The 27,071-nt window shown below is 37.0% G+C and overlaps 1 protein-coding gene across 1 annotated transcript; it reads right to left on the reverse strand.

Moving 5' to 3' along the window:
• Positions 1-206: 206 nt before the first annotated feature.
• NADK (NAD kinase) lies at positions 207-22,469 on the reverse strand. Its single transcript, XM_082777244.1, has 12 exons — positions 22,315-22,469; positions 17,794-18,007; positions 12,384-12,467; positions 8,842-8,971; positions 8,522-8,630; positions 8,194-8,279; positions 7,784-7,886; positions 6,800-6,951; positions 6,169-6,268; positions 5,354-5,511; positions 4,167-4,249; positions 207-3,546 (listed from the first exon to the last, which is right to left on the reverse strand). The coding sequence occupies exons 2-12, from the start codon at positions 17,964-17,966 to the stop codon at positions 3,405-3,407; spliced, it is 1,320 nt and encodes a 439-aa protein (XP_082633370.1). The 5' UTR covers positions 17,967-18,007; positions 22,315-22,469; the 3' UTR covers positions 207-3,404.
• Between the last annotated feature and the right edge of the window lie 4,602 nt (positions 22,470-27,071).

Raw genomic sequence — 27,071 nt, forward strand, 5'->3', positions numbered from 1 at the left:
TGTACACATTAAATCCAGAAACTTTTATTTCGAAACTTTTGAGAAAAGACTTGTATCAGACATACACAATCACAATAGCCTTACATATATTTCTAAAAAACAGAAACTACCATCCATGAGATAACGTCCACACTGGATATTCATCTTCCAAGTAAGCAATTGTGTATACCTAATTGTATAGTCTCAGTCAAATGCTGCTAAACAAATGCAACTTTACAAAAAAGATTTTATTGAAAGGATTGAAAAATATTTGATTTCAACAGTATTTAAAACAAGTTTTCAAAGCATTAACAATATGTAACAAGATTTTTCCTCTTTCAAAAATTTAGTACACTCTGCTTTATACCACACCACATCAGTTTTTAATAACTTGAACTCTCTAGTAGAGACTGTTTTTTTTAAACCGATTTCCAAGCTTCCATTTTGGCCCTATGTAGACTGGAAAGTGTTTACAGGTACAGTAATATTTCCAACCATCATATTAAAAAATAAAAATAAAAATAAATCAGCAAAACTCTGTTTTACTAATACAGTTCAAACTACTTTGATTAAGCTACATCAACAAAATAAGCTTTTACCTCCAATATAACCCAGTCTGCATTAGAGCTTTTATCATTCAGATGTAGTTTGAACGCATTACCCACACTTCAAGCAGTTAAATATGAAGAAAACTTGAGTGCTGATCAAACTTCACTAGCCTGCTTGCGAATTGCTGGTTTGCAGATTAAAGGCCTTGAAAAGAGACTTTGTACAATTCAATCAATTCGTAATGTATTAACACAAGTAATTTGTGTTGCATTTTGATACAAAGCAGCTGGTACAATTATAATCAAAGGAGCTTTTCTGAAGAAAAAGCAAAGGACTAAAGCCATCATATGACTTACTTTCCTGTGGTCAGTGATTGTAGTTCTCTACTAGGCTGAGCAGTGATCCAAACAATATTGTTATCAAGCAGGAAAAGTTGTACAAGCAAAACTGCAGAAGCCTCAAAGGCAGTAATTCAACTGCAGTACGTGATAAATTTAAAGACAACTCCAGCAGATCTAATTTAGAAGAAATAGGTAAGTTTTGTTTACATGAACTATGCACTCTGCAAATTAAACTTCTACAATTTATTAAATGATAGTTTTACTATTATAAAAGCATAAATAAAAAGTGCTGAATATAGTTTTATCTTTACAAAAATACTAGATAGATAAGGCTCATTAATTTCACCTCACCTCCACGAAATGATTTCCACCTTCTAGTGTGCCTGGTATTCTGCTTATTTTTCACTAAACAATATATTTATTTAGCCACTATACCCTGTTCCTCTTCTCAATTATTGCATGTTTAAATAAAATAATAGTTTCAAAGCAAGAAGTTTGATGCTTTTTTCATAGCTCAAAAAGTAAACAGCTATTTAATAACTGAATACCCCCATCTTAGAAAACCCGTAAGCAGCTTCAAAACAGTGATAAAACAATTAATGCAGATTCAAGTGAAAGATAAATCTCAAAAGCTATCTTGACATTCTCAAGATATCACGAAAGTTTTTTGCTTAGACCAAAGTAAACCAATATTCTATTCTACAAAATTTACAAAATGAATATTCATTTATATTAACACCATTTCATTGTGTTTTTTTTTTAAATCATTAACTAAGAGTTTGCTCCTCTTTTACGGAAAAGTGCTCTCATCTTGATTTAATACAATTAGACAGATTAGGGCAGCATCCAAAACGTAGAGACATTATTTAAACCATTAGAGCACAGAACGTTAGGCAGAGTTCAGAAATTAATACATTTCCCGTTACCACTTTGGACCACATAAACAACATAAGACAATCATGAAAAGTTAACACAGCTTCTCACTCCACTTTTGAGGAAATCCCACCTTCTTCAGTAAGAAAATATCTCTTCCGCAGTTTTATGACATAGCCTTAAATTTAACTGATAATGTCCACTCCTTCAAAGGCCAACACAGCAACACTGTGAAAATGCTGAAGTTTGGGTAGTATGACCATGAGACTGCACCACAGAGAACATAAATGTAAACATTATTCTTGGGTTTGATTTTTTCAGTTAAAGTACAGTACAAACCCTTTTCTTTTTCCCAAACTATTTTTTGTCAGAAAAGCACATACAATAAAATATGTACAGAGAAGTTAGAAACATCTGAAAGCATCTTAAAAAAAGTATATATGAGACTTAGAATATCTTTAATGTGCTGAAGGCACCATTGCTACTCTACTGGGAATGTGTCCTCTCATTTATCAGCCTACCAATGCAGTATCCCTTTCTGTATTACTCAGCACCCAGAGTTGGAAGATACCTGTGGAAGTTAAGGGCATTCAGGACACTATTGCCTTCAAGAAAATAGTAGCACTATGCAATATAGTAGTAAGCGAAGTCCAGATTCTTCCTGAATACCTGGAGATTTTACTTTATTTACTTTTTACTATATTGTCCCTAACACTACCATTTGTTCTAGCAAATTAACAAAAATAAAATCAACATGCTGATGATTCCCACTAACAGGAACTGCAGAGCTACAAACTAGCTCAGCTGCAAAAATGAAGATCACTGAAATAACCAACGCAGCACAAGCAAATGCTCGTCCATGCTAGCGGAGGATATTTACACAGTGATCACAGCCAAGGGTCAAACACTGTTCAAACAAATGGGCACTGTGTGTGCGTGTTTGTGCATGTGTTATTTGTTTTTCACTAATTCCATCTATTCACAAAAAAAACATTCTTCATGAGCACTACATATCTTATGGAGATACATATACTTTTTTTAACACTGTTTTTATCTATTCATAAAAACAGCTGTGTTCCTTCACAGGTTTTGTCACATTTGCAAGTAAGAAGAAAGTATTTTAAGTTGTCTTGATAGGGAGTTGTTCTGGGGGAGGTGTATTTAAGCTAAAAAACAAAAAAGAAAAAGAAGTGCTTTGTTTTTTTGAAGTAAATTTTTTTTAGAGCTTTTATATGCATATAAGTCTTAACAAATGGAATTACATCTATAACAAATTGAACAGACTATTTTCATGCCTCTTTTCTACTGCCACTTTTCTATTATCTATCTACATACACCCTACCACGTTATTGGTAAGTTGTGTTACAATCAAACCTACAGATGTGGTTGTCAATACCAATCTGAAGTAACCCATTTTCTGACTGCTCGTTTAAAGGAAATTCATCAAAGTGGATTATAACAATCCGCCTCATTTCTTCAATTTCTTTTCCTGCTGAACAGGAAGCAGCACAATATTTCCAGCCATCAGCAGATCAGACAGATATAAAGTATATCACTATATATGTGTCTGAGATGGTGACCACACACGTTAGCAAAAACTTTAAAAGCATATAAAAGGGATACTGCCATTTTCCATTCCCATGATTCATTAGATGTAGACTCTCAAAATTCTTCTTCAACAAAGTTATTCTGCTTCTTCCGAACATTCCAGTGTAAACACTCGGCCAAGCTTTCAAACCAGTCACTCACAGGATCTTGGAAACATATCGAAGGAAGGGGATAGCAAGAGGTAGTGATGCTAATACTGCAACAACACAGGAATATCCCAGGTCAGTCAAGGGCAATAAACAGCAATTTACTTTTTAAATCTTCTAATCACTACGCAGCCTAGCACCACATTCTTTTGCTGGTCATCATGAGCTCAACACTGGGACAAAGGAAAATTCAAGCTACTACCTTGGCCTTGAAATTTTAAGTTTTAGCAATAAGTGACATCACTAAGGAGTCTAGTGTATAACAAAGGATCAAATGCCAAATGTGATGCTTGACTCCCTACTAGTCTCCTGATCTGACCTATGTACTTTTCAACCTAAGAGGAAATAAAACAGTTCAAGACAGAGTGTCTGGAACAGACAGTTCATGACAGAGTGTCAAGACATGTCCATCTTCCTTTCTGAGCATGCAATGTTACATGCTTTTGTCTTAATACTTCATTTGCTTTCATAGTAAGATCTAAAAGACTCATATGAATACATAAAGCACAAACTGTGCTAAAAGTGCTTAAAGAGATGTTAGGCTTTATAAAAGCTTTTTTACTTCACTGCCTGCAACCCTTCTTGTTCTGCTCAGACTGTCAAAAAAAGTGCAGGGGTCAGTATTTTCTACACTTTTAAAGAAGTACTACAATCAAAAAAAATATTTCACCTGTCTCCATGGCATATTTCCTGCCTCTTCCTTCCATCAAATGAAACCCATGCTGTATTCCTGGCATCTGGGGAGAGCATTATCTGAAAGAGAGAAAAACTAACCTTCAGGTCCCAAACCTCATTTTTCAAGGAGCAGGGAACACCTTCTCCATCCTCCCTAGTAGTAAAGAATTTACACCTCAAATTTTACTGCTGCACAAAAATTTGTAAGCTGTCCTTTACAGCAATGCAGTAGCATATCACACAAGTTCCAAACGTTCATTTAATGTTTGGGATATATACATATTTTTTTTATATGCAATAAAAACCCCTCTGTATACCAAGGCTATAAAAACAGAAAGACCTTCCAGCTACAGCCAGTGCATGTCTTAACCCAGTTACATGTGTTGACTTAGCATCAATTTTGAGAAAGTATATTAAATTAATCCAGAAATACACATTTCTAATAGGTAATGGATCTAAATCTGTCAGAGTTAGGAAGTTTTGCTCATATTTAACATGCATTCCTATTAAGAGGAAATAAGTGAAATTCAAATAAAATATTCAATTTATTTCATAAAACAAGAACATAAACCCCAGCGTACACTTGTTAATCCTAATCTTTCAAGATACTTCGGAGAGCCCTTATAGCCCTTAAGAACATTATCTTATCATTACAGAAGATTGAAAGCTGGAAGGGTTTCTTCCTTACCCATGGGCATTTGTTAAAAATACCCATTAAGTCCATTTTATATTCAGGTTTTATATGCCCTTTTTTTCTGCACAACAGCATAAACAAAATTGATCAGGGATTTACAGATAGTATTACCACTAACATACTCTAGATCTAGAACATTTGTTGTTTAGCCATGAAAGTAGAATTTTTCATTCCCTTAAACTCTACTGGTTTACATGTGCTTTAGCAGAAATGATTTAAAATTTTCTTTGCCCGAATGTAGATGTATGTACTGCCATTTTGCAGAAGTTTACACAACTGCAATCCAGCAGAAAGCAGTGTAAAGTGTTCTCCTACTGGGCATATTATTTTAAACAAAGATACATTCTTCGACCAGACTTGATCTGGTCCTCCTACAAATGAAAGAATGCAGGATACACACAGTAATTCCTGACCTCTTCTGTTTTGGTCAGGTTCACATGGTTATTGAGAAAGTTTTTAATTTGGAAAGAGAAATAATATAAGCTAACCTTGAGTTCCACTCCAGCAGGAACAACAATAGGTCTGAAAGACAATGAGTGAGGGCAGATTGGGGTGATCATTATTGCAGGAACATTCGGATGAATCATAGAAGCTCCTGCAGCAGCTGCATACGCAGTACTACCAGTTGGTGTGGAGACGATGACTCCTGAGGAAGCACAAAAATTTCACTTCCTTTAATATTAGAATCAGTGCTGTTATTTAGGAAGAAGACTAAGAATTAGGACTGCTAATGAAAATATAACAGAGAATATATCAATACATTGACTTATTATATTACAACTCTTCTGTGAAACACAAGAAGTCAGAAACTCTTCTGATCCTGGTACGACATGTTTGTCCTATAGGCTCACATAAATGGTGTAAACTTAGAAATATGTGTAACCTGGGATTTAGAACAGAGATGTTAATTTGTCTCTAAAGCTTAAGAATTATGAGAATTAAGAGCTTCTGTATTTCATCAGTTATATTTGAGCCCTTCAGCAAATTCCAGATATTCAAGCAAGTTTTTGAGGTACTTCTTGCCCTTTGCTCTAAAATATCATACACAAAGAAGCTGTCACATGCCTCCACAAGCCCATAAACAAACAAACAAAAAAACCCTTACGTTTAAGGCTTCCTTGATAATTTATGGATTCCACAATTAAAAATCTGGCCTGTTCTTTACAGCCTTATGTTTTCTGTCACCAGGACAGAGAACAGGAGCTTGAGGTTTTGTTTCCATGTAAGAAAAAGCATTGTCCAGTACAACAGCAACAGTCTACACATGAACTGACAAGTGCTTTAGCTCAAGAAAAAGACTCACCATCTCCTTGCACTGTTGTTATCAGGTGTCCATCTAGAAAGACATCTACATTGGAAAGGTAAGAAGAAGGACCACGATCCACAACGACTTCATTTAGGACCTGCCATGACATCAAGTATCAGCAGTCTGCTATTGCTGGTTTGGCAATGGATTAAATGACAAGCAGAAACATATTTTCCAGATCTTTGAAAAATTATACTGATTTGGTACCTGTCAAAATAGATTCTCTTTACAATTTTGTTTCCTTAAGTGCCAGTTGAAGAGTTTTCATTTATTTACTTACAGGATGTTAAGAATTAAGAGTTATTTGCAGAAGACTGTCACTAGCAATGTGCAAGGCTTTTCACTTATAAGGTCTTTGGGAAATCCCATTTTAGAGCTACTCATTTTCAAAAGAGATGGAAAATATTTGTACAGGAAAGTACAATATTAGCACTTATGGTTACAGAAAGAAATGAGGTGCAACACTTCCTCGTTATTTAGTGCGCACATTGCGCCCTATGTCAATATGGATCTGTCCCACACTACTGGGACAACGTAGTAAATTAACAAAAATGGGAACGTAATAATAAAACGTATAAAGCAAATTACAAGGCACATATTAGTTCCTTTGATTATTTTGCAGTCCAACCTGATATTGCATAATTTGCTTGCCCACTTCTTTCTCTATATTTGTAGGTGCCACTCCATTTTCTTCTATACCATTTTGTACTGTCATCTTCTCTCTGTGCTCTTTTACTACTTTCACTTTCAGCCTGCTTCGCAGAACAAGTGCTGCATTGCCTAGAAGCAAAATATAGGAGAAAGTACAAGAAAGTTATGCTAGTGTATTAAAGAAAACTGCAATGACTAGCAACCTGAATGAAATATCATTCATCTATTTCCCGTGCAATGTTCCCAGTTTCATTCACAAGAGAATTGTCTACATTTGATTAAAGTTCCAAACTGATTTTTAGTAGTAATGAGCAAAAATAAAATCAAATTTGAACCCTATCTTTCCTCCCTTTCTTTATAAAGTAAAAAGTATATTTAAGCTCTATATGGATATGATCAAGATTAGAAAACAACGTTAGGCTCAAGTGATCTACACTGAGACAAAAGCTTAGCTTGAAGAAAATTACTGCATTAGAAACACCTATTAAAAAAGCTTTCTAGCAATGTGAGAATTTTATACATCTTTTCAGAAATCTACTTCGGATGCAACTCGAATTACCTCCTACTGAAGGAACAGGTTATTTCCTTCCTCAATTATTTCATATGCCTGACCTTTCATTATTTAATCACCACACTTCTTAGAGGAACAAACTACCATAGACTTCACAGCTATACTCTATTCATTAGTTTAGCTGTCCTTTAATGTATGTTTTGCATCTTCCTCTACTTGCTTACTCCACACCAGACGAAGATATTTCTTAGCCATTTTCCTTTACACAACAGTATAGAAAGCAGCACTGAATGTGTCAATATAATGTAATACTTTAGTTTAGTATATATTTCTTGTGACTCAGTCTTATGGGACTACCTAAATGAGTTGGTTAATAGGTTAACCAGTCTTGGAAAAAGCTACAGAAAATGTAACAAAAAGAAACACCACACCTTGTCTCCTTAAATTTACCTTCTATAACCTGAGTGACTTGGGACTGAAAATTCTCAAAATTAAATGGAGTAAGAAATCCAAGGGATCCCAGATGAAAAGCCATAACTGGAGGTACACTACCCTATCAATAAAGAAAAGAATTTAAAAGCTACTGAATAAAAGCAATTAATACTTCAACTAATTGCCTGTAAATATTTTGACTATTGATGCAACTTCAACTATTCATAATAAAAAAACAAAGCTACAATTAAACTAAGCAGCTCATATATGCATTATTTTCAGAAGGTATCAGGTAAAACAGGCTTGACAAAAAAGAACAAACAACAAAGAACAAACACAGTCCTTGATTACAAAGAAGAAAATCTGAAAATACTTCAAAAAAAAAAAAAAAAAAGAGGCCTTTAAGTCTATTTCCAATAAAGACCAACCTGGAAAAGCGAAGAAGCATAAAGTAAGGTCCCATCTCCTCCCAGGCATATGATAAAGTCTATCTGATTGGAGATATCATCGTAATCTAGAAGCAACATTGAGATACAAATTTTGATTTACCATTTTTCAAAGGTCTTAAATTCCTAACATAGATTATGTGCAGCATGCCAACATTAACTCATAAACATAAAAAAAAATAACTAGGATGTGTTAACAACTGTTTGCAAGAGACATCTTAACATCACAAACTTAATTCAATGACGAAGAAAACGTTAAGACAAATAAGTACCATGCCCCAATTTTACTTTTAAGAAGTCATTACCATACCTTCCCTAAAGGTACAAAATTTCTTCTTCACTGGTCCAAAATTATCATCATTAGCTATAGCAGGGTCTTCCAAAACTTTTTTTTCTACGTACACTATCATATTGTTCACCTAAAAAAGGTAAAATGAGCTAGTTAATAATCTCTTAAAGTACTTGCCTCTGCCTATAATCTGCATTGGTTTAAAATGTATGAACAGTAGTTAAAATCTCCATCTGCATTATACAGTCCTACACATTCCACATTTAACCAAATCAGTAGCTGAAAACAGGTTAGATGTAAAGTTTCTTGTAACAGTTTAAAAAGAATGGACTTTTTGTTACCTCAGTAAGATACACACAGAGCTCTTTAAAAGGCTGTAGCAGACTGGCATCACGTATCTTTTTAATAACAAGGACACTCTTGGGAGGTTTGTTCCATGTCAACCGCTGGCTTGCTGGATCCTGAATGTGCCTAAAGAATAGAAAAAGCACAATGTAACATAAATATTTAGGACAGTTAGATTTAAAACATCTTATTATCAGAAAAGGTCATTATAAAAGAAACAAATGGGTGACTAAAAGCATTGAGTAACTGCAAGAAACAGCAGAGAGACACTGCAATGCCCACAGATTTTCAAAATCGTTACTACATTTTGCCTTGACAACATTCTGGCTAGTTAAGAATATATCCTATCACATGCCTTACTGGAACAACAGAAAGAAGGATACAATAGTTTGGAATTATGATGCTTTTTTTCCCTGCACAAAACCAAGACAAGTCTTATTATCAAGACTATTCAAAGACTTGAGAATCTCAAGAACTAAATATATGTACACAACTGTTTTTGTGTTTTTCTAGGGGTAAAAATGAGTTTAGTACTTGTTGTTCGGTAACACATTTAGTTGATGTAGGAATACCCAGATGTAACGTCTTTCTTCATTTGGATTTACTTCTCAGCTACATGATTTCACAGTTGTAGTTTGTGCATTACAGACATCCCATCCTTTTCCATATGGTGCAGATATAATCCGTAAAGCAAAGCGGATTAGTGTATATATGCTGAACAAGCCAAATTTACAAAGATTTGGATTTGGCATTTCAGGGGTTAAAATAAAACAGACGCTGATGCTGGAAGTGGCATAACCTGCTCCTTTTACTTTCAAGAAAAAAGTAAGATGCTTATATTCTATATAAATACAGCAGAAACTATAGACTAATAGTCTAATATCAACAGCCTTTACTCACAAACACTGCCAACACTCTCTCTAAATATTACATAACACAGAAGAGTACAAATACTCAGGATCACGTAGAGGCTTTCAACAGCAAATTTATACTTCAACTCATTGTATTTTACAGTCAAAAGACCACAGAACAGAGGGAAAGTTAGAAGGGTTCCTCAATCAACTAATTGGAGTCTAGCCCCTGACGCAGGGCTGGGGAGTTTTGAAAAATACTATACTTGGTCGAAAATATCACCCTGAATCTCAGATAAGGCTTCTTCTGACTTGACAATAGCTAAAAATAAAAATAAAAAACTAAAATGAAACACTGATTAATGCAACTTTGTTTAGCCCTTTCAAACAGCTGCAAACAAATCAAAGATTTATATGCTATTTCCAGTTCAAACTGTGACTAAAGAAATAAACTTGAGTACAGAAAAGAGTTATTTTAAATAATTCCTCAAATCTAAATACTGCTAAAAGGCAAAAGTCAGCCGTAGAGAAACCACCCCCAACAATATTTCAACATGACCAGGCTACCTTGTAAAGCTGGCAGAGAACTAAAGATTGCAGCATCGCTTTTCACTTAATAAACCTAGAACTAACACAGTCTTTATTCAAACCAAAAAGACAGTCTGCCCACTTCAGTCATACTCACCAATTCCACGTAGTTCTAAATGAAAAATTATTCATAACATGCTTTAATATCTTCATTTTTTTTCCTGAAGTCAGGCAAATGCAACAGTTCCAAAAAAAGGCTGAGGCATTAATACATTCCTAAGAAACTGCTACTTCAAAAGAAAACATTTTTCCTTGAAGGTTTTTCTTTTCCCCTCAGCTAAATATTTCAACCAGTCCCAATAAAACGTTGTGAGGCTTTACAGCAAATTCCCTTATATAAAGTATGTTCAGAAAATATACTTCAAAAAAAAAAAAATACAGCCTTCAGAAAGTAGTTTTTTTCAACGCTAACATTTAAATAGACACCAAGCCCTTGACTAACTGAAGCCCAAAGATAAAAACTAGGATTTTCTGTTATATCCTCTCCAGTGAAGAGAGTTTCACATTACTAGTGACAGTAGAGAAGAAAAAACACAAGCAAAAAGGATATGCTTGTTTTTAGAAGCCACAAGAAGTCACAGAAAAAATCTTACAAGTAGTAAGAATAGTAATTTGCAATTTGATTGTCAAATAGCCCTATTCTTTGATGACCTGAGCATGCTCTTATCTCCCCAGCTATTCTGAACGCTGCATAAGCAGGCTTTTCCCTGGCAAGTAGCGTGCATTTAGGATTGCCTACCGCCTCTGTACTCAACTGATCTTGACACTATTATTATATTGCCCAGTGCTGGCTCAGCCCACAGGGAGGAGCATATTCATCAGGATCAGGTGGGTAAACATGCAGGGCAGTATAGCAAGCCACAAACGTTAGAAGAGGTGGAAAGAATAAGGAAGTTCAGACTTCCCACATACTGCAAGATTTCCGCCACACCTGTGTAGGAGAAGTTAAGATACCACCAACCTGCTTAGAGGAAAACCACTGTTATTTTAGGTATAGATTTAAGGAAATAAATATTTAATTCAAATATGTTAAGTGTAAAGTCCAAACAATAAAACAGAACTTTTAAAAAGGAGAAAATATGTTTGCATGCCTGCGGAGTACAAATGAACCCTTACTTTCACACTAAATTTATCAGCAGGCTAAAAAAACCAAAAACTTGCCTTGATGACACTCAGACAGAAAGTGCCACAGATCAAACCACTGGCTCAAATGCCCGATACCAAGAGGAAGAAGGTTTTCCTCAGCTGAGATTTCACAGTACACAGAGCAATTCCTCTGCCTTGTGCTGTCCGTAAAAAAATTTGCTTTTCTCTCACAAAGAAACACTTTTCTTTGTGGACTAAGTAAAATGCTACCCATTGCTTCTCTGTACCATAATTAGATTGCTGTATGGGTGGTTGATACACATGGAGTTTACTGGTTCTGTTGGAAAGGCTTTATTACCGTTGCCACTGTTGACCACAAACTAAGGATTGAAGATTATGCAAAACATGTCTAAACAAAACTTCAGTATTTAATACTATTTGCATGCCCTGTCTTATTTTTTTTTAATGTGAAATGGTTCATTTTCTTTTCAAAATATATACATTGGGTTAAGAGTAAACTCCATTAGTTTAGATAGTGGATTGTGGGCCTCAGAACATCACGTGAATTACTAAGGTAAAAGTAAAATTAATTCCGTTTTATGTCTGTTATCCTGAGGGAAATATTCCAACTGGCAAGATTACTAGAAGTCCATACAGACAAATACTGATTTTATCCTATTATAACACAGAGAAAACAAAACAAAACCAGTGACATTCATATATATACTTTTTAATATGCAGATCAAGGTAACACATGTTTAATTGGTTTTACTTGAGAATCCAGTTCAGCAGTGCTGTACGTTCTCTTCTCAGACTCTTCAAAGGATCACCATGTGATATAAACGGCATGCCAATTTTTGCAATGCACGCCCTAGAGCTTGGCAATCAAGCAAGGTAGAAGTCTCTGAACATCAGGTAAAATACAAACAATGCTGATTTGGGGATAAATAGTAGAAAATTAAACTTATTTCACATAGAATAAGCACGAAAGCATTCATTTGACAAGTACTTACATAATTGCTTTAGGATTTTGCAGCATACAGGCCTTTGGTCCAAATGTGGTCACTGGGCATGGTCCATGCAAGGAGCGTGTTCTCCTGGACATAAAAAGTTAAGTAGTAAAAGAAACATTATGTCAAACTAGGTATTATTAGTTCCCCAACCACCAAAACCACATCTTTGAAAGAGTCACGTTAGGCAATGAAGGACAAAGTCCATTTCTTAAACCTACATTTGTGGTTGGGTAGCCAATATAATTTTACACATATTAGCTCACACATTTCAAAGCTAAATTTTAACTCCTGTACCTACTTCCTTGACAGTGATTTTAATTGAAACCTCACTCTCAGTTTATGCCCTCCTGACATAACTAAATGCTAGCCTAAGTGGCAGTACTAGGCACATATTCTTGCATTCATTTAAACTTCACTGTGCATAGAGGAAGCACCACAGCCTCTAATAAGAGATGGCCAAATTTTCCTCAAGCTGGTTCTGTGAACTCATTGCAAGCCTGCAAAGTTTCTATTTAGTCACAACTCTCCTTGGCAGTACAAAACAGAAACTGTACATTGGTCTCTCAGGGATACAAAAAAAGTAGAGAAATCTCAAATTATAAAAACATAACCATTTTCAAGGTCTCATTACTGTGAAAAGGAAAAATCCTACATTTATGGAATCAAGTACAAATAATTCCTGTTTCAGAATTAGACATGTAATATATCTTTTTAAAATATGTATTTTTTCCAAAGTTAGAGTAAAAAAGAATTTAAATAACTGAAGAACACATTTTTCACTTTTTTGACTCCTCAGTTTTGTCTTCTCTGCATTTCCTGAAGAACTACAACTTATCTAGGAGCATACAGTTTTAGAACAGGAAATGCAGAATGATTAAATCCAGCATAAAGACATATAACACAGCTTTTTAAGGTTTTTCCTTTTTTAAGGAAAAAGTGTAAGTCTTGACAAGCAGTTAAAAAAAAAAAAAAAATCTCACAATACCAGGACAAGACCTTCAGGTTTTCTTGTTGCTGTTACTCTTTTTGTGTGTGTCTATCATAGTAACAACGTCCCAACTGCATAAGCTTGCTTTTTAGTTTGTATCTTTGTACTTAAGGGCGACGAAGCTGGTGAGGGGCCTGGAGAACAAGTCCTACGAGGAGCGGCTGAGGGAGCTGGGCTTGTTCAGCCTGGAGAAAAGGAGGCTCAGGGGCGACCTTATTGCTCTCTACAGATACCTTAAAGGAGGCTGTAGTGAGGTGGGGGTTGGCCTGTTCTCCCACGTGCCTGGTGACAGGACGAGGGGGAATGGGCTAAAGTTGCACCAGGGGAGTTTTAGGTTAGATGTTAGGAAGAACTTCTTTACTGAAAGGGTTGTTAGACACTGGAACAGGCTGCCCAGGGAAGTGGTGGAGTCACCATCCCTGGAAGTCTTTAAAAGACGTTTAGATGTAGAGCTTAGGGATATGGTTTAGTGGGGACTGTTAGCGTTAGGTCAGAGGTTGGACTTGATGATCTTGAGGTCTCTTCCAACCTAGAAAATTCTGTGATTCTGTGATTAATAAATTAACAAACATGGGTCTTTAAATTTTTAAGGCATACAGAGATATGTATCTGCTACATCAGAATTCAGTACATTTTATTAGGTAATAGGTTAGATTACCTGATTTAAAAAAAAAATATTCCTTTTTATTGATCATGTTAAAAACAGCTTCCAATTCTTTCCACCTCCCTCAGAGAACACAAGGCTTTTGACTTTTCTAAAATAGGTTATTTAACAGAGGAGTGCTTGTAAGGCTAATTTAATCCCTTGAAAGATAAATGGAAGACATCCTGGCCTGAGACTAACACTTTTTTTTTTTTTTAATTCTTAAGAGAACAAGCAATGAAGCATTATTCAGGCAGTTTTGCCTTCTACCGTTTAGTGACATGAATGAATTCCACCACATAAAGAAACAGATCACACTGCAATCTCACAGAGCATACATCTTGCCACTTCCAAGGCAAGTGGAAACACTGATAATAGAATAGACCCTCCACACCTCACTTTCACAAAACTACTTTTAGGTTGCTTGGTAACTTCACCTCTTCCAGTACATAGCAGACTTGCTAACAGTACTACTGCAGTCAGGAAGTGTACCTTGGCCAATCACACAGGACTGTAAAAGGGCATGGTTTTCCAGCACTCTAAATATTTTACAACTTCCTTAAGCACTGACCCTGAATTAGAAACTCCAGCAATCAGGGAGAGAAGGAAGGAATAGTAAGGTTTCAATAGTAAGATTTCCACTTCACTAGCTGATAGATGTAAAGAAGCCTGTTTTTCTAGTAGTTTTCATGAGCTATGACAGTCTTAATACTGCTAATACCTAACATTTGTGAAGTAAATCAGAATTACCAGGACACTAACAGGATTTCATTACTAAAAAATCTCAAAATAAATTCTGAAGAGGAAAGATGATATAAATCTTTAAATTTCTTTGCTTACTCCTACATAAATCTAAAAGATATGTAGACAAAAATCATTGCCTTCAATCTTCAAAATAAGTATTTTTGGATTAGGTAGAAAAATTGCTAATTTTTCATTTATCCAATTACAGTTAATACAGACTTTGTCTTCCAAGAGATGAGATCTGAAGAGTCGTTTATCCTCAAACTTAAATCCCGCCCAAACCACAGGATTACCCTTAGCCCTAGGATGAGATTATCTGGAGCAAGTCAGAACTGTTCTGCCTTACCCCCTCCCCCCCCCCCCCCCCCAGCAAATCTGTGTATGCTAGAGAGTAAAACTAGCTTGCATCACGCAACTGTTGAAATGTTACATAAAAGCTGTTAGAATTATTTAAATAAAAACAAGTGGGAAATATACCTTTCTTGTGCTTAATTCAATTAACACAGGAACTGGTAACTAACCTATTCTTTGCAAGTAATAAATCATCATCACACTGCCTTTTATTGTGTATATTGTAAAGTAGCTCAGACCAGCCAGATGACTCAGTCATAACACACAAAAAAAACACCACAACAAACCGCAGACATCTACTAAAAATCAAAAACAGATGACAGGTTAAAAAAAAATTATAATAAATTTCAGAAATAGCAGCAACATCTCATTTGTTCCATGTCCAAGAAAATATTCTTCCGCAAGATTTGAATACTGATAATTAAAATTTGTCTCCTACAGCACATACATAGAGGTGGTACCTAGCTGTTATTCGAATATTTTTTTCCATTTATAAATCTGGATATGGTAATATTCTTATCTGTCTGGATCAGTTATATGTGTTATAAAGTTTCTTACTTACATTCAAGGAGAAAAATAAGCAAGAATTCATATTATTATTATTGATGTGTGTACAAAAAGTTCCAATTAATAATTTGGATAGATTTAGTTAAGATTTTGCTTGTTTTTTTCAACATGGCCTTTGCTAAGAATGAGCAGCAATGCACTGGAAGTTACACGTCTTTCAGAAAGATGTACTTGCCCATTCAAAGCAGATTCTACTTCAATTTGAATGCTGCACAGCAAACCTGAGATCACTTTTTGTCTGACATTCTACAAAATGCCTCGTGACAATTTTACACTAATTTGAAGACAGACAGTTAATGTAGAGCATCTTAATGAAAAAACGCTGTAAACAATAACCCTAACTTCTCAGTTCTAAAGATGAAGTGGAGAAAGAAAACCACACTAGTTTCACAGCAGGCTTTCAGTGTAAAGACTTACCTGTTGACTATTGTACAGAGCATAGCAGCTAGAGCAGCACAGTCAGAGCACAGTCCTTTGCGAACATTTTCCAAAAACATTAAAGTATACAGACTGAACTATGTATGCAAAACAAGTATTTCCAAGTATTAGCCTCTTGAGATGAAAGCCTTTTATTATACCTCCCTTCACCATAAAGCTTCCCCTGGGATCTTCAGGTCTCACCCACATATGCTCTGCTTTGCAACAGCAATTCTGCCAGCAAAGTTGTAACTCTGGAGAATTTCACCTGTTGAGCAATGCCTCTGTGATTCTGTCCATGCCTCAGCCTTACGTAGGATCACAAGATAAGGAAGTTCTGCTACACTTCCCACAAGGTCTAGACACACAGCTACCACAGCATGCCATTTGATATTTACAATGGGTCCAAAGATCACAAAAGTGAAAGATCTGTCCAAGTTGTCCACGTGACAAGAGCCTTGAGTCTAGATTAGGAACTTGGCTCCAAGAAAAACTGGACATTTCTCACTGTCGTGATGCCATCTGCAAGCACCAACCTATTTTGTGCTGTGTCACCTTACCTTAACCATAATTCTCATACAGGTTTTTGATGCACAGCACACAACAGCTCCAGCTAGGGCAGTTATAAAAGCTCACAGAAGTCACTCTAATGTTCACGGATTATTTCTGACACTACAAACACTGCAGATACCTGCTTTGACAGCCTTGCCATTTTGATCACAGGTCTGTTCCTAGTTTAGTCCCCACTTTTAAATTTCTCATTTCGTTTTAGGCTAACAACCCTTTAAAGTGCATTTTAAAGTTCCCTTAAAAAAAAAGCAAGCGGTTGAGCAAGAGGCAAAACTCTGCCAACCAGTCAAAGATCAGGAACTACAAACAAAACTGTTCCTTTGCTGTGACTTGAGCAACTATCAGGCTATAAATTAACATCACCCAGTAAAGATGCATTTGCATTTTATTTCTGGAAGGTACTTAAAGCTTCTGAAGCTGGGTCGAAATATGATGTACTTAAGTATTCAAAGTTCAAGCCTATCCCAAGACACTGGAAGTCAAGTATTAATATACTCCAGTATTTTAAAAACTTCCTTCACTTGGAAATGTACCTATAGTTTGTTAACTAAGTTTCTCTACTAAGAGAGACTTTCAACACATAACACTATAGATAGCAGTTTCATGTGCAGTCTGTCTTCAAAACAAGGATTTCTTATGTTTCCCTTATCCATTTTTAAACACAAACACTTCCTTGAATCCAGACTGACGTACTGATTTCAGACATCAATCAAATTGAAAGCTTTAAGACAACACATTAGCCATTTGCTTTAAGAAGTCATACATGCACATGCAGAATGTTGCTGAAACACATCTACAAAAAAAGCAGTTTAATATCTACCAAGAAATACTGAATCACAAGCAAGTTGTGAGAACCAGTCAGAACTTAGTCACACGAACACCAATTTAGAGATGACCACAAACACGGCTACTTCAGAAATCCAGCATGGACCACAACAGGATGGCTCTCTAATCGTCTCTCTCCCCATTTGCTACCACAAAAGCATATTGTTCTTTCTATTCATTATCAGGTAACACAGCTGTAAGACTATGGTTATATAAAAAGAGGAGCAAAAACTAAAACCTATATACATTTTTTAATTTTTATTTATTTATTTAAATAGTACAGCAGGGAGAAACAAGAGCCATACCTGAATTCTTTGGTGCTTCCTAGGGCTGGAGAAGCAGACAGGCTTCGTGACTTAGCTCGTCCCCTGCTAGTACTGCTCCACTCCTCATCATCATGACACGTTGAGCAGTGATATGCAGAATCTGCGTTCACATCAGCCTTACCGGTGCACAGTTTTTCTCGATTCACCTCCATACTGGAAGTGGAAGAACCTCAGAGAGGGACAAATTTAATTCCTGTGGAAAAATATGAGGGGAAAAGGGACAGAGAAGGGAGAGAAGAAAAATCTCAGTATTAGCAAGCTAATAGAGCAAGTATCAGACACTGAGTTGACACAATTTGGTAGACACTTCTCAAAAGCATCTAGGCAATTGAGAAGTTCTTCAAAATCATCAGAAGATGCTGGAAAGAAAAAAAGATCAGAATTAGAACTCATATGTTCCCAGATTTACAGCAGTTTCCATATGAAGCTGCTGAACACTTAGTTCAAGACCAGAGCGTCTCCAGTTAAATCCACCAAAAATAAATTTATTTTAGAGACTGAAGAGGAAAAAGAGCTTTAGCTATTTGCCAGGAATCAAGAACGTGGGGGTATCTATAAAGTCACCTACCAACTGATACATACATCAAACAAAACTAGGATAAGCTACAATAGAAAAAATGTGAAAGAGAAAAAAAAAATAAAAAAATAGTGACAATCTTAATAAACCTCAGTTTTCAACTAAAATGAGATTAAAACCAAGCTGAGAAGAGAGAAAAAACAAGTCAGAATTCTGACTGAACTGAAATTCCCAAATCATTTGTGACAAACTGAAGAGATGGTCCAAACCAAACAAGATGAAATAAGGACAAATGTGAATTATTTCACTTCCACTAATAATCAGCACAAACATAAGATAACGAGCAGCTGGGTAGAAGGAAATTTTGCAGGAGTAAAAGAGAAATAATTTAAATATCCATTCTTCCCAAAAATAAAACACATCTAAATTTCCATCATTATTTGAACTGAATAGAAGAAGCCTTGTCACAAAACTAGAAAGCAACTTTCAGCGTGTAAAGAAACACTAAACTGTATACAAGCATTATCTGAAATAATGAAGTCTAGAGGAACAGTACATTCCTCCAACGATTTCAACACAGGAAAAAATATTGGCTCATTAAATTTTTGCAGATGTTTCTAAAACAGCTTTTAGCACATTGGATGGGCTTCTTACTGTATCCTGTACAGAATGGATCAGGACATTACTGTAACTGTTAAAATGGACTTGGGCTCTGGAAAATACTCATGGAATAATGGTATTTGGCTGTACAGTTAAGAGGATAACATCTGAATAATTTTACAAGTACTATGCTCCACAGCATCTCAACTTTTAGATAACAAAGGCCTTGACAAAATGTAGTAATTTGTAAGGAATACTGGCTGATTACTCAATTAGACAGAACCACCACGTAACCACATTAGAATCTATTTTGCTCTTACACCTCATGCCTACGCTAAAAAAACATGACTACAAGGAGGTACAATTAGAGCCAACCATTAATAATTGATAAGATCCTGTGCTTGTAAAGATATCAATGCTTAGTTGTTGGTTACTCATTGCTTAGTATTACCTGTGACCATGACTCAGGAAATACTTGTTTCAACATATTTTTGACAGCTGAAATTAGAAGAATGTAGCTCCATTATCTTTGACCAGTTGATTCATGTGAATAATTCTCTCCAATCATGCAAGCACGTATGTAAAATATTGTAAAATCTGACTTAACAGAAGTTATTTTTATTAGATTTTAATTTGTATTATGTGTAATCACAGCCTCATCAAGTTTCAGGAATACATCCTTGGCTGTTGTTTCTGAACCAGGTACAGAAAACAGGTTGCTTAGATATCTAAGTTTCAGAAAAGAAGTGACTTTATCAGATACTCAGTATCTGTCTGGAAAGGGTCTTTCAGCATCTGTGTGCACATGAGGAAAGTTCTTACTATGTTTGTTCTTGAAATCATAATCTCAAACTAGTTCACTGTCTGTAACCTCTGAAATAAAGTCTTGAATGCGTGTTTTATTTATATTTTTCCCCCTACAGGCTAACTGGATTCTGAATGGTTTTCCCCATCAAATAGAGTAAGAATAAAAAATTTTGAGTTCTGAATTTTAACAAAGAGCACTTTATTCATCAGGTTTATGAAAAAGCCATAATGGAAGTTAGAAAACTTGACACTAATTTACCATCTGTTTGTAGATATTCAAACATACCACATACTTATAATTTCTGGACTATTAAAAAAAAGCACAATACTTTATAGTTTTAAATCTAAGGATCATTCTTTATAACCAGAAATCATAACAAGTAGATTACTCTTGCGTTGAATGCATCTGTGTAGTGGGGTCTGAACAGGCTTCTCAAGCCAACAGCAGTGAGCAGTCCCTCATCATCCGCTACTTATTCTCAGAGGGGCATTCCTCAAAGATATTCATATATTCCTTATATACATATATATATATATACATATATATATATATATATATATATATATATATATATATATCCCCTGCACATACATGCTCAAAAGTCACAATTTTTAATTATTTCTTAAAAATCTGCACTAAAGATAGACATACAAAAATTTGACAGCCCAGGATGTGGAACCCATCCTATTCCACAGTATCATCATTAACTAAGAGGTGCAGAGAAAAATAATTTTATATAAAAAGTAATAAATTAGGTGTGCTTCCTAGTGACTTTGAGAAAACTTGATCTGACAGATGCTGTCAGAGAAGAGAATTAGATTAGCACAAAACTGGAATAAAGACATTGCGCAGATCTACTACTAAATACAGCCTAAGAACTTGATATTCCTCCCATGTAATGCTTTCCAATTCAGGATGTTTTAAACTACAGCTTACACCATGTACTGTTTAATTAACATCCCCTCACAAGACCTTTATTAAATAAGCAGACCTGACATAAGGACAAAACTATCACTGAACAGCTCCCAGGATTGGATCCAAAAACTTGAAGCACAAATCAACAAACGAGTGAAAAGGCTGCTCTGGTCTAAGTCACATCCAAAATTAAGAAAAACAGAAAAAGAAAAGATTTAGAAGCATAGCATTACAGAACGAAGGACAACTGACAGAGATTTAACACTTGAACAATAAAAATCCTGTTACAATGACAGGAAGTAGCAAGTTGAGTCACCTTGGTCCTAAATAAATAAATAAATATATTATTGCAGCCTATCCCATCTTCAACTTCTCCATCATTACAAATGAACACTCCCATGAACCAGAACTCGACACAGGTTTTGTCAAACCACCTTTAGATGGAAGGAAGTGCTACCATAACATTCCACAAGTTAAACTGTTATTAAGGAATCCAGGCCTACACTAAGAATTCTAGCTATAAAAGAAGCTTGAAACAATTTCACTAAGCCTTCATACATATGTAAACCACGTCCTGGTAGCCTGGAAAGAATCATATGCACTCATCTTACAATGCAACATTCACCACTGTTAGATCACACCGAACATAGCATGAGAACCATGCACTTTTGATGCACAGAAGGCTGCAAATCATCCAGAAATTTAAACCATTCTTTGCATGAGCTTGCTTGTTGGCTACTGTTTTGTAACAAAGTTTTCCTCTGTGAAATGCATTACCCTAAATCCTCACAATGAGAGGATTACTGCAGGGTCCACCCCAACCAAATACACTACTTTTAACATGCCTTTGAGACTGTAGCAATTCCCCTAATTTCTTGGAAACTGTATAAGCCCACAGAAACTCTTCGTTCTGTAACATGTTATCAGCTCTTCTATCACTGCAGACAGAAGGATGTTGTATCCAAAAACTGGTATCAGCTGCCCTGCTGCTACAGACCCCTCTATACTTAATCACTTAATTCCGTAGCAGTTTGTATTATTATTACATTTTACTGAACAAATCACTCCAATAGAGCTCACATGCACATGACTCCATCCCCATGGCACTAAACCTCCTCTCACCTAGAAAACTAGAAAAAGAAGGAACATCTGCATGACATAGATGAGGCTTTTTTCTTTAAGTTTAGAACTTCATATCCTAGACACTATCCTGCATGTGAGGAAAAACCTTCAAATCCAGACACTACCCTGTGTGAAGAAAGATCTTCGTATCCTGGACACTACCCTCTGTCTGAAGAAAAACATAAATAATATTCCGTACTGAGATCCAGCTGCCTGGAAGCAGTTGAAATTCAGTGGCATCTTTTTTTTTACATTCTACAAAAAACAAAACAGAACAAAACAAAACAAAAAAAAACGCACCACACCACAGATAGCATGACCATCACGTGTTAAATACCCGGGGAAAACAAGCCTATTCTTTAACCCTTCCCCTCCAGAAACCCCAGCACATAGCCTCCCCCTGACAGCGGCGAAGCTCGGTGTCCCCGCCGGGAGGTGGCGGCCCCCTCAGCACCCCGGGCAGCCGCGTCCCGGTACCGCTCGCCCTCCCGCCGGCCCAGCCGCCCCTCAGCGCTCCCTTCCCTGCTCCCCCGCTCACCGCGGCTCCCTCAGAGGCCGGCCGGCCGGCCGCGGTGGCTGTGGCGGTGGTTATGGCGCTGGTTCTGCCTGTGGTGGCTGTGGCGGTGCCAAGGCAGGGAGCGGGGCCGGCGGCCCCAGCGCACCTCCATCGTCTCTTCCCCGCCCAGCGCCTGCGCCGGCCCGACCACGGCTGCGCATGGGCGGTGCGGCCCGGGGGCAAGTGTAATTAACCGGAGTCAATTTAATTAAGGTGGAGCCAGGCCGGGCGGGCCCTGCCTGCAGCTCCGCAGCCCAGCTGAGGGTGTTGTGCCAGCCAGCGTGGTAGCTGTTGGTTTGTGTGGAGAAAGGCCCGTGCACAAGTTGTTTTCACTGAGCTATAGAGCGCCTGCTTGTTGTTTGCAATTAGAGATTAGCTGTAATTAGAGTTAGTCCCCAGCTAAAGGCTAGGAAAGGCAAAAAAAAAAAGAGCCCACCCCACACGTCATGACACACAGACAGGAACTGTGGAACAGCTACGGGTTCGGTGCCCTCAGAGGACACCAGCAAATGAAGCTTTACACAGCTGTGGCTGCCTGACGTGCAGCCCTAGCAGGCAGCTCCAAGCTAAATGCACACACACAGCCCTCGGATCTGTAACACACCTCCTTGTTCCCTGGGCTGGCCCGAGGACAGGCACAGACTTATGCACCCAGCTGGCCCTGGTCACTTCATGCCACACCTCGCACTCCTGCATGACCTGCACACGTTGTGCTCACACACACCTGCTGTATGACAGCAGTTTTGGATTTGGACATTCATCTTTCCTTAGGTAACTTATCTCAACAAGAGACAGAAGCTCTTAAAATACAGAAAACTATTTTCCATTCTGTCCTTGACTAATTTTTTAGCGATCCTTCAGGGTTGCTAAAGAAGCAGGTTTTCTAATGTCTAGATGGCATTTTCTACCAATACAATTTTCAAGAGGTCGTACAGTAGATTGTATATCAGGGCAAACCTCCAGTGTTTCCAAGTTACACAATTTGAGAATGTGTTAATGTTAGATTTTTTCCTCTTCCTTGATGCATAAATATAGGTGTGGAGTTGCAAAGAAGTGATAGTAAATGAAGGAGCAAACTTGGAAAGGGGGAAATAGTTGCCTCATACGGGGAAATAGTGTAGCCAATGTTATATCATTTTAATTTTTTTTTTAATTTATTTTTAATTTTTTAAGTAAACCCAGTGTTCTGAGTCAAATTTTTGCTTTATTCCTCCTTCTAGGCCGTACTAACGACCCAGTCTACAAGGAGTTAATGAGACAATACACAGTTCTATGAAAATGATAGCTTGGAGCCGTGCGTCTTTCAGGTACTTAAAAGGGATGTTCAAACTGCAAAGGGACAACAGAACATGGCATCAGGAATGAATATAGCACTAAGTTGCACAAAGTCAAGGCATTTATCTCAAAAGCTGCAGTAAAACATGTTCCAGCAGGAGACATGCTTTGATGTAGTGCCTTTGTTAACTATGCCTGACCATACCCAAATACCATCTACAAAAGCTAACAAAAGAGCAAATTTTCATTTGAGTTGGCTATGGGGGGGGATTTTTCCAAATCCATAAAGATGAAAGATAAAAGTACCACTAGACCTGTTTCCCATAAGAATACATATTGGCTGTTATAAAACATTTCCAAGTGGTAGTTTTTTTCTAAGCACAGTTACATCATACAGGTACGCAACATTTTGCAAGATGCATGAACTCTGGACTTGATGAACACTTATCCTCATTAACTGATAGAGATCAGACAAGAGTGTAATCAGCTGAGCCTATCCTATTTATAAAAGGGCTACAGTTACAATAGCAGCACTGAGCTGCCCAGGTTCAGCAATGATCTTGGCAGCTCTACTTGCTGGTCTGGATGCATGTAACAGACTGGTAACCCCTCTTCCCTTCTATACAGATTGATGTGCCATGAGAAATAGATGTCTTACATCACTTTTGAGCACGTTCTCAGTAAGGAACGTAATCAGAACAGCATAGCTCATTATCCAGGTTGTGCTTCTTTTCTCCCAGAGAAAACACTAGGGAAGACTGAATCAAGAGAAACTGAATTAAAGAAACATCCACAGTAAGACTGAGAAATAAGCATAACAACATCGTTCTTAATCCCCCCCCACCGGGTTTTCAGTTCTGTGAAATACATTTGACTGGCCTTAGATTAACAAAAGAGGTAAGTTAACAAAAATGCTATTGCTTGCCCAATTCATTGCACAGAAGGTGCTAGGTATGAAGATGCTCTGCTCTGTCTCCATCTACAACTCAAACCTACTTTCAGTAAAAGGTGTTTCCACTGAACAGGAAAAAAATAACACATTTTCTTCAGTGACACCTAAGAGGGTTGAAGAACATAGTTCTTACCTCTTGAACCTCATTTCAAACTGCCTCTGATGATTCAAAATTCCTGAGGAATCACGAGAAAAAAAAAAAAAATGTACCAAGAAATTTAAATTCTGATGAAAACAGTGTCATGAGTGTGACAAATAAGCTATTATCAATGTGCCAAACTACAGATCTACTGACATAAGGACAGAGTAATGCATGCCACAGCACTGCATTCATTATTCAGGCTGGTTACAAATAGCTCCAATAGTTATGTAAATGTCTTTATCCCCACTTTAAAGACTGGAAATTAGATTAATTGACTTGCAGAAGGGTTCACAAATCTGTGCCATAGCTGAGATAAGCAATCAGGAATGTTGGCATGTAGCCCCATGCTCAATCCACTTGACAATATAAACCATCTTTGATAACGCAAGGATAGGATTGAGGGCTGCTGGCAGACAGTAAAGAAAACTTATGTGTAGGTATCAGAGAGTGGAGAGAAGCAGGAGAAATCTAACATGCAAAGAATATTGTAAAGTGGAAACGTGCAAATTCTTTGAGTGAGTGAAAGGCCAAAAATTTAGCCCTGTTATACAAAACAGCTAGCTAGAAAAAACATACCAGATTGTTCTAAGTGCATTGGCTCCAGTTAACAAAGACTACAGATTTCATAGTCTCTGAATACATTTTAACAATTTTTAGACAACCTTATTCACTACAAAATATTCTTAGAAGAGTTTAAGGAGAAATTTTAATGGCTGAATAAAAGTAATATAAAGCCACATTTCAGATGGCCTGCTAGCCATGTGACACAACTTAGGGATAAGACTTGCAAAAAGCAGCACTGCATTGGATAGCCTGATTACCTTGTTGGACTTGATTATTCAACAGGGATGAGACCGAAGTGACCACATTTTCAGTTTTTGGACAAAACAGGTGGCTAAACATAAATCTCAAGGTCATCCAATTGAAGTTAATACCCTATACTTAATACAATCTAGATTCACGCTAGATTATGGGACGAAAATGGGTTTGTACCACTGACCTGCTCCTGCTAGTTAGTGTACAAGACCAACAGCCACTTACACTTCTGAATCTTCCTTTGGAATCCGATAGCTGTAGTCAAAGCTTTCTTGTCTGAAGGAAACAAGTGGATGCCAGGTAAAAAGGGACCCTGGAGGAGCACCTGAAATTAAGAGGACACCTGAATCTTTCCCTAAGGCAGTATGAATAGCTCAGCTATTGGAAACAACAACTCTACTACTATATACTCTCCTGGGAAGCTCCAAAATAACCTGTTTTCTCCTGTATAAGTTTTACTGTGTGAACTGTATCAGCTGATGCAGGCTCAGTTGAGAGTCCCTAAGCAAATTCTGAGCATGTCTGCCTGTTTTTCAGTTTCACTGCTGACAGGCTTCAGTGTTGGAATGAAAACACAGAGGATTCAGCTTCAAAAAGTTCTCCTGTCCCAAAGAGTACAATGATTATGGCAGAGGGCAGCTAAACTGAGTAAGTCTGTAACTAAAGGCAGTTTCTTTTTTGGAAACACATGTTCGCAGCTGTTTGATTCAATCCATGGCTTTGGGCTGCCCCCAAAATTTCTAACCAGTATTGAGCAACATCCACAACTGAGGATTTCTACTAAGTCTGATCAGTAAAGATGACTGTTCTATCTTGATGAGCAATGATTTGGCTTGAACTATACTTGGCATCTGAATTATGCCTCAGCTGGAAGTCATCAACCCTGAGGAAGTTTCAGCAAGTGCAAAGTACTTATTTTGTCTTATCACTAGTAAGAACTATCCCAAGCAAAGATCTCTCCCACCTCCATATTGTTCTCTATATGAAAATAAATGTAAACAATTATGCAAATATATCTTATTCTTTATGAAAATAGACACCTGGGACTTACCCCCTATCTCACAGCAGGATACAGGAGAGAACTATGGAGAAGGACTTGGGCTACAGCTTGGGGTGTTTTGGGAGGTGCTCCTGTCTCTGCCTGTGTGACTCATGCAGTCTGTGTTTCTGCCTCCAAAGTAGAGATAAAACCAACTACTTCCCTCTTTTTCAATCTTCTCAAGACTGTTGTCTCAATGATGCAGGAACTACCTCTTTGCACGTGCCTGAGGAGTGCACAGTCAGTATTTTAAAGATTTGCAGTTGCTACCCTAATACAAATATGAATTAAAAAAACAGGTCTATTTGTTACACCATACTTTATTGTTCATAGGAGACCTGGAAAAGACAAGCTGAAATATTAGAAGTCCAATTTCAGCTACTAGCAGGCTTCTGAGAGTCAAGTATGCACATTGTTCTTGGTCCTTTACTTGTCAGGAACTATCCAAGTCAAACAGATAAGATAAACACCTTATTGTAATAGTGGAGGAAGTTGGTTCACAAGCTTTCATAATG

Source organism: Aythya marila (genome assembly GCF_965140915.1).
Source record: "Aythya marila genome assembly, chromosome: 21".
In the NCBI taxonomy this organism is placed as follows: domain Eukaryota; kingdom Metazoa; phylum Chordata; class Aves; order Anseriformes; family Anatidae; genus Aythya; species Aythya marila.

What these genes read in the sequence shown, in the direction of transcription:
- NADK (XM_082777244.1), bottom strand. Translation starts at nt 17,966, where the DNA reads ATGGAGGTGAATCGAGAAAAACTGTGCACCGGTAAGGCTGATGTGAAC. An exon ending in GGAAGCACCAAAGAATTCAG is followed by an intron (nt 12,468 to 17,793) that starts GTATGGCTCTTG and finishes TTTTATGTCCAG; the next exon opens with GAGAACACGCTCCTTGCATG. An exon ending in AACAACAGTGCAAGGAGATG is followed by an intron (nt 5,512 to 6,168) that starts GTGAGTCTTTTT and finishes GTGCTTCCTCAG; the next exon opens with GAGTCATCGTCTCCACACCA.